The sequence below is a fragment of the Nicotiana attenuata genome, unplaced genomic scaffold, assembly GCF_001879085.1.
Source record: "Nicotiana attenuata strain UT unplaced genomic scaffold, NIATTr2, whole genome shotgun sequence".
Taxonomy (NCBI): Eukaryota; Viridiplantae; Streptophyta; class Magnoliopsida; order Solanales; family Solanaceae; genus Nicotiana; species Nicotiana attenuata.
Window position 1 is genome coordinate 42,675 of NW_017673731.1, and position 8,254 is coordinate 50,928.

At 38.8% G+C, this 8,254-nt stretch overlaps 1 protein-coding gene across 3 annotated transcripts in view; it reads left to right on the plus strand.

Annotated features, from left to right (window-relative positions):
- Positions 1 to 232: 232 nt before the first annotated feature.
- Positions 233 to 8,254, plus strand: part of LOC109217128 (transcription initiation factor TFIID subunit 4b) — an 8,804-nt gene continuing 782 nt past the window's right edge. The window contains exons 1-15 of one of the 3 annotated variants that reach the window (XM_019381361.1): positions 233 to 609; positions 735 to 843; positions 1,471 to 1,730; positions 1,827 to 2,066; positions 2,149 to 2,244; positions 2,336 to 2,420; positions 2,520 to 3,286; positions 4,284 to 4,414; positions 4,524 to 4,611; positions 4,732 to 4,867; positions 4,998 to 5,053; positions 5,127 to 5,183; positions 5,281 to 5,421; positions 5,521 to 5,586; positions 5,706 to 5,970. In XM_019381361.1, the coding sequence (XP_019236906.1) occupies positions 571 to 609; positions 735 to 843; positions 1,471 to 1,730; positions 1,827 to 2,066; positions 2,149 to 2,244; positions 2,336 to 2,420; positions 2,520 to 3,286; positions 4,284 to 4,414; positions 4,524 to 4,611; positions 4,732 to 4,867; positions 4,998 to 5,053; positions 5,127 to 5,183; positions 5,281 to 5,421; positions 5,521 to 5,586; positions 5,706 to 5,970 (2,536 nt within the window). In that variant the 5' untranslated portion in view covers positions 233 to 570. Of the gene's footprint in view, positions 610 to 734; positions 844 to 1,470; positions 2,067 to 2,148; positions 2,245 to 2,335; positions 2,421 to 2,519; positions 3,287 to 4,283; positions 4,415 to 4,523; positions 4,612 to 4,731; positions 4,868 to 4,997; positions 5,054 to 5,126; positions 5,184 to 5,280; positions 5,422 to 5,520; positions 5,587 to 5,705; positions 5,971 to 8,254 lie in introns of all 3 variants that reach the window. The other 2 variants (XM_019381359.1, XM_019381360.1) reach the window with 2 other exon arrangements.

Below are 8,254 nucleotides of genomic sequence, written 5' to 3' on the forward strand. Positions count from 1 at the left end.
ACCGAAAATCCAAAATATCCAAACCGATTAATCCGAAACTGAACTTAAAAAATCCGATCCAATCCGAACTTATTTGGATTGAATTTGAATTGTCATTTCGTCAATCCAAAAACTGAAAATACAAACCAAAATTTCATATGTAATCCGAACTGTCCGAATGCCAGCCCCTACTGAAAAGGTAAAGAAGAGAAAGGAGAACAAAAATACAGAAACCCTCCTCTATAAATGGCACCACTATACTGATATATAAAGGCAGAACCGTTTCACTTTGTTCCTCGCGTATCCGTTAGAACATCCTGCTCGAAACAAAGATAAACGTCAATTTCTCCGAATAAATCAAACTATTTTCCAGACTCAGGAAAATCTAGCCACTGTTTCTGCCTTATCTTTCATAAAACCAAGTCGCACATTCAAGCCCAGCATCTCAGCAATTAAGAGATTTCCCCAATTTATCTAATCGCATCAATTACTGCTGTGTAACATACAATAATTTTATTACCAGCCTAGCCAAATTCAGAAATTTTTATTATCTACTAATTACTGAAACAACCATATTCTAATTCCGCCTCAATGGATCCTTCTATCATGAAACTCCTCGAAGAAGACGAGGTAACCTCTTTTTCCTTTTTTCCAATTTAGCCCTTTTCTTTTAATAGAGAAATTTGCAGTATGTATATGTATATTTATTTGTGTTTGAAATGGTGGACTAATGTTGAGTTAATGACATGTAATAGGATGAAACAATGCATTCGGGGGCGGATGTGGATGCATTCACTGCTGCCCTAAATAGGGATATTGGAGGCGCAGATAATTCACAATCTCAGCCATCCGATTCCGATAGCGGTAACATTATCAGTTTTTTTGGATTTTACTCACTGTTTTATTGTAATCAATTAAATTTTGTCAATTTTTTAATATGGATTCATTGGATTGTACACTTCGTTGAAAGATTATACTGTGGAAAGGTAAAAAAAAAAGGATCTTTTTAGGTTATATATAAGCTGTTGAATCCCATAGACATAAGAAAAAATTCTATTGAAGTAACAAAGGGGTTCAATAATTGCTACCTTTGAATCCCTTTTTATAAACTCCTGGCTCCGCCGCCAATACTAGTCAAAATTGTACCCTGCTTTGCACCCTTGGAGGCTCGAACCTTAACCTCATTGTTGTAGGTGGAGGATCCTTTTGACTAAGGCTATCTGTCCCTTGCCTTAACAAAGAGAAGAGTAATTCTTCCAGTTTGGTAAATTCATCTATGTTTCGTATATCAGCCGAATAGGTATTTCAGAGTTGCATAAGAATTTCTGAGCTTAAAGAGTGTTGGCGTGTAGGCAATTTTGTGATTGTGGTTGGAACTTTGTCTTGAAAATCTACTTTACCATTATCATTTACTTTATTTCTCTTGTTTTCAGTACTGTTCTCTTTCTCCTTAGAAAAGAATCTTATTTTTTGCATAACTTTAACAAACAGTACCGTTATCTCAAGGAAGCAGTTATACCTCAAATCAGTTTGCATCATGGCAAACTTCTAACCATGACGAAAATGGCAGTCGTCATAGTCTTCAAGAATCAGAGACCGTTCAGCAAAAGGAGGGAAATATATCTGATATGCAGTTAAAGGGACATGGTACCGATTCTCAGAATCAGCAGCAAAAGAATGATTCCTCACAGGAGATCAGTTCCCTTCCTTTGCAGCATATATCTTCCCATGATACTTATCAAACCACAGAGGTTGAACAGGACACACTTCATTCTTCTAAAGCAGTGAATATACAAAATCCTGAAAAGAATACTCAAAATCCAGAATCTCAACATCTAAACTTACAGGGAGCGCAAAGTCAGCAGTCCATGCAGTCCTTGACAACAGGAACTAGTGGTCTGCCACTTGTGGCAGCAGATGCAAGTAATCAGTCAGAATCGGCGACCGGGTCGAGTAGCCAATCAGCAATCAATGTAGCTAAACAGGGAAAACAAGTGCCTTTTGCCATGCTTTTCCCTCACATACAACCCCAGCTTGATAAGGACAGGGCAATGCAACTCCAGACTCTTTACGTTAAACTCAAAGTAGTTTGCTATAGCTGACTTGTTTTTGCATTATTTTGCCTTTTCTGTTATAGTAGTTTTGCTAACAAAAGGAATATGTGTTCAGAAAAATGAAATTTCTAAGGAAGGTTTTGTAAGACACATGAGAAGTATAATTGGTGACCAAATGCTCAAAATGGCTGTATATAAATTTCAATCTCAGGTAGATGAAGCAGCATTTTTTCAGTTGTTACATAAAAAAAATGAAATTTCTCAATCTTTGTGTATTAATTCTACGTCAAAATTTAATTCAGGCATCTAGAAACTCACCGAGTGTTCCCAGTCAATTTCCTCAGTCTGCGGCTTCTCAGCAGCAACATTCGCAAATGCCAACAGATGGTACCTTTGTTCTTTGAATCTCTTTGGTTCATTCTAGTCAGATCCCAGCTTATTGCTGACCTTACTTCTCTTCTGCTGCTCCTATACGAATATGGACAGATTCTAGTAATATGGCAATTGAGAGTAATGCTCAAAAGTTGCGCGAGGTGGAAAATCAGGCAGATTTGCGTGGAGCCCAAGGAAACCAGATGCCTTCTTCTAGTTTGATTGCTGTAAAACAAGAAAGGGATCACTCGCCATTCCCAATACAGGGACTTAATAGGCAACAACAACAGCATTTGCACTTCTCACAGGCATCATTTCCCACATTTCCAAATGCAGGGAACAATTATAGTGCATATTCTGCATCTAATGTCAACTCTTCAACAACACAACCGCTTAAGCAGCAATCTGATGATGCACAAATGAGACAATTTTCAGCTCAACAGAACAGAAATGTAACTCAGTTAGGAGTGCCAACGCAGGCCATGGGAATGATGAGCGCCCCTAAGTTTGAGAAGCAAAACACTTTTGGCGAAGCCAAAAGATTACCTGGCGGGAGTCTTAATATTCCAAGTACTTCAAGAATCCAGCAGCCTTCAGTTCAATGGCAACAGTCTGCCAATAAAGAGCAGAAAAGTATTCTTTCATCACCAATGACCAATCTAAAGTCTGAACCAATTGATCATTTCCATGACCAGCTACAAAGATCCCAGTTGTCGCCCTTCTCCTCTGTTCAAGTGGAGCAAGGAAATTCCACTTCAGAAAGTTCAAAGGATGAATCTATTGAACAGATCTCCAGAATTGGTTTATCAACAACCACTAGCATGAAACCTTCAAATTCAGCCTCGTCTTCCATGTCATCTCAAATGGATACTAGCACATTGGTAATTTTCTTGGTTTGCATCCTGACTTGATTTATTGATTTATCAAGTGATGATATATTATAGATTTTAGAAGTATATTTACATGCTTCTTATATATACGGTCAAACCTCTCTATAACAGCCTCGTTTGTCTCGAGATTTTTTGGCGGCTATAGTGAAGTGTTGTTATAGAGGACATATATTATTTTTTTTTTTTTTGATTTGCACCGGGTGTCCGAGTCTCTTAGAGCCCCAACTAATCCCGGGGGTGCACAGGCCCTCGGCAAGGAGTTTCCCGCAAGTGCACCACGGTTAATTCAGGTTTTACCTAGTCCGATGGCCCTCAGAAATTGTTTGCAAGTGTTGTTATAGAGGACATATATTATAACATAACATAATGATCAGTTCCTAGAAATAATTGGCTTTTATAGTGAATGGTTGTTATATGAGGATGTTGTTATAGAGAGCGCTGACTGTACATACATATATTTCCAGACACAGCTTGTCAATGCTATGTGAGAGTTCTGTATATTTTATAGAAGAACTGCTCAATTCCAAGTTTTCAGATAGGAAAAGATAGAATAGATAGTATCAGTATTTCCTCTTATTGGAACCTTGTATCCACTTCAGGTCTCTTTAGTATCTTGGAATATTTTTCTCTTTTCTGGGTTATGAAAGAAAGCTCATGGCAGCTTAAACAGAAATATAGGAATGTTTAAAGTAGAAAGTATTGATATTTTTTCACAATGCCCTCACCACTGAGTGTCAAAGTGAACGTGAAAAGTTATATCTGCCAGATGATTGGCAACATGAGATATGTTCCTGGCAGTCACTTTGTTCGACATCATATATATATTATTTCTCACTTGCAATATTTTTGATTGCACGTTTCTGAGCTCCTTTCTGAATTTTCATGTTTTTGTCTTGCTGGTATTTGTTTGAAGTTGTCGATTAGATGCACTTTATTATCTCCATGCTTTTCACTGTTGCTTTTCTTCTTTCACTTTTTGTTGCATCAGTTGAGTTCTCGGGCTACTTCTGTGACATCTCTACTTGGGCCAGGAAACAATGGAAAGACTCCTGTGAAAAAGCCTTCCATTGGACAGAAGAAGCCCCTCGATACGCTAGGTTCCTCACCTCCACCTTCAGGGTATACTGTTCTGAGCACCTCAACTGTGATGTTTTGCTGGAGTAATGTCTCATTATTCTGTCTGTTGTACTGACTTCACTTTGTATTCTTTTATTTGTACATTTCACAGGAAGAAGCAAAAGGTTTCAGGAGCTTTTTTAGATCAGAGCATTGAACAACTTAATGATGTTACTGCTGTTAGTGGAGTTAATCTAAGGGTAATACCTCCCTCGATTCCCCACAGCGGAATACATTTTGTGCTCATCACAAGTTGTTTAAAACAGTTATTCAGAAGTATTCCGTACTAGCTTGATATTATTTTGTAATGCATAAAACAGGAAGAGGAAGAACAACTATTTTCTGGGCCCAAGGAGGACAGTCGAGTTTCTGAAGCATCTCGACGAGTTGTGCAAGAAGAAGAGGAAAGGCTGATTTTGCAGAAAATTCCACTTCAGAAGAAATTGACAGAAATCAGTTAAATCCCTCTTTTAGTTCTTTACTTTTTTGATATGCAACTTGGTATTGTAAAGTTACATGATAAAGTAAGTCATTTTCCTAACTGAATCACTATGTTTTATTGCTTACCTGATTCTGTGTCTGGCAGTGGCAAAATGTGGTTTAAAGAATATGAGCAATGATGTGGAAAGATGCTTGTCATTGGTGAGATATGACCCTTTTTTGTTGTCTTACTTATTTTGGGAAATGCTTGTGCCACTAAACTTTCAACTTCCAGTGTGTGGAGGAAAGAATGCGTGGACTTATAAGTAGTCTCATCAGACTGTCAAAACAGGTTAAGATTTTGCTTGGTTAACCTTTTTCTAAAATATGCTATCTGAAAAGTTATAGGATGCTAATATGAACCTGAGATGGAGATCTGCTTTTTATAGAGAGTTGACATAGAGAAGTCAAGACACAGAACAATTGTCACTTCAGATGTTCGTGAAGAAATCCTGTCAATCAATCGAAAAGCCCGGGAAGAATGGGAAAAGAAACAGGCTGATGTGGAAAAACTCCAAAAGGCAAATGAAGTGAGTTATCCTTCTTTCCACTTTGAGCGTACATCAACTAATTATCTACTGGTCAATGTTAATTTTGGGAAGCATGTAACTTAATGACGTGGATATCAGCCTGAAGGTAGTAATGGAGTTGACGGTGATAAGGAGAAGGATGATGGTCGTGGGAAATCAATAAAGGTGTGTACTCTCCCTTGCACACTTCTGTTTTTCTATATAGTTTTAAGATCTGTAAACAAGTATCAAAAAGTAATTTCTTTCATGACTTTGATCCTTCTCAACTTATTGTATCTTTGCAGGCAAACAAGGAAGAGGATGATAAGATGCGAACTACAGCTGCAAATGTTGCTGCTCGAGCTGCTGTTGGAGGGGATGACATGTTGTCAAAGTGGCAATTGATGGCTGAGCAGGCCAGGCAAAAGCGTGAAGGGGGAGGTGATGTGGCTTCTGGTTCACAGCCTAGTAAAGATGTGACTCGGAGGAATTTATCGACTCCCACAAGAACCTCAAAGGACCATCAAGAAGCCGAGAACAGGAGCCAGTCATCTGCAAAAGTCACCCCTGGTATTTATGATGATGATCCGTTATTGGACCTAGTTCCGAGATTCATATGACTAGCATTTTGAATATTGATGATGTTTGTTTATATGCAGTTATGACTTTGGTTAGCATGATTGATATGATCCTGAATCACACACTGTTTGAAATCACAGTTTTGCCTTTCTTTTGCATAAACCACCATATCCACGTATTCTAATGAGTAATCATTATCTAGACTCTTAATGTTTGAAATTAATTCAAAGTATCTGTCAAAAGAGCCTGATCAATGGAAGGGGCTCTTGAAGGATGCTTGGTGAAATACTATGTGCTATGCTTATACCTGTCTTCCACCAGTCTAATAGCTTAATTGGGTTTTCAAAGGGGCATCTTTATGTTTTCTCATTACTTAATTTTCAAGTAAGGTTTCTTTAATGTCCTCAAAAGTAGATATTTCTATTTTAAAAAAACTATACCCTGTTCAATAATGCCTGTAGCCTTATGCTCTATGATAGTGAAATTGACCAAATTCTGGAAGAATGTTAAGACATGTATAAATTATTGTTTGAAAGAAAATTTCAGAGATTTGAAGATATAGAAAGTTATAATTTCAAATATTTTCCCTCTTGCTGAACTCATGATAACCTGTGTGGAAAGTCAAAATTTCGACAAAGAGAGCCTGTTTCAGCTGGTTAGCAATCCGGGAAGCTTGCTTAACTCATGATAACCTTGCAAAAAGGGGAATAATACTATGCAGTAACCAGCAAGTGCAACATGTCTCTACAAGAATCAGAAAACATCAACCATTTATCCCTTCCACTTTCAAGCTGCCAGAGACATTTGGAGTATGTTCTTTAACCTCTTTGGGGTGAGCTGGGTAATGCCCTATACCATTAATGAAGCATACGCCAGCAGGGGCCTCTGGAGAGTAGGAAAGGCGACAAAACGAAGATGTAAAAGGGTGCCGGTGTGTCTTTTTTGGAGTATTTGGAAACAATGAAACCCTTAGATGTTTTGAGGGTGCCATTTCCCCTCTATACAAACATAAAGCTAGAAATGAGTTTTTTTTTGGCTGGTGTAAACTTAAAAATGTGAATAGTCTAGATAAATTTATGGATTTTGTTAGCTCCTTGAATTACTACTAGCAACCACACTACTAGCAACCACAGGTTAGGTTCATCACAGGAGCTACAACTCCTTTTTTGCTCAGCTGATGTAACTTTTGCATCCAGACTTCAAGGAAATTCTCATTTTACTTGATCCGAAGAAAGTTATCCACTAGACATCCTGACTAGAATGAACTCGAGCAACTAAAACTTGGGAGGGAGGTTGAAAAATACTAGAATGAGATCTCTGGGTATTTGGATCAGCAAAGAGTATCCTTGCATTGAACGTGATAAATTTCCTCCCGAGCAATCTCGTGGCAAGCTCAGAGTTTTGGCATTTTAGATGTTTCCAGAGTTTCCTCCTGGGATGTAGCCAGAAGCGGATCCATTTGAACTTTATGAATTTGGGATTCTAGGACAGAAATGAGGATGTTGAGGTGGATGTGCGGCACACTAGGACGGATAAAATTAGGAATGATGTTATTCGGGAGAAGGTGGGCGTGGCTCCCTAGGCTCAGATGGTTCGGGCACGTACAGAGGAGAAGCCCAGATGCTCCAGTAAGGAGGTATGAGCGGCTGGTTTTGGAAGGCACGAGAAGAGGTAGAGGGGGGGACTAAGAAGTATTGGGGAGAGGTGATCAGGCAAGGCTTCAGATTTCCAAGGACATGACCCATGATGGGAAGCTGTGGAGGACGAGTATTAGAGTTGTAGGTTAGGAGGTAGTTGAGTCTATTTCTACTTCGTACCTATGTGGGGTTAGTCTGATAGGATTCTTGTCTTAGACTGCTAGTGGCTACTGTGGTGTCTCACTACTCTTTCGTTTTCATAGGGTTTTTTTACTGGCTATCGCTTTTGCGTTTCATCTATTTTCTGGTCTTTACGATGCTGTTATTATTCATATGGTCTCTGTTGGTGATACTGATATTGTCTCTTTTCGTCTTCTTGAGCCAAGGGTATTTCGGAAACAGCCTCTCTACCCCCTCGGGGTAGGGGTAAGATCTGCGTACATACTACCCTCCCCACAAGCCACTAGTGGTATTTTATTGGGTCGTTGTTGTTGTTGATTTTAGGACAGCAATCTCAAGTGCTAAGATCCGGGTTCGAAATTTAATACTTGTACATATTTAATGGATTTCTTAACACATACATAGGGTCTAGGCTATGGCTACTGGATTTGGTCGAACCCATAGAACCCCCCCCCCCC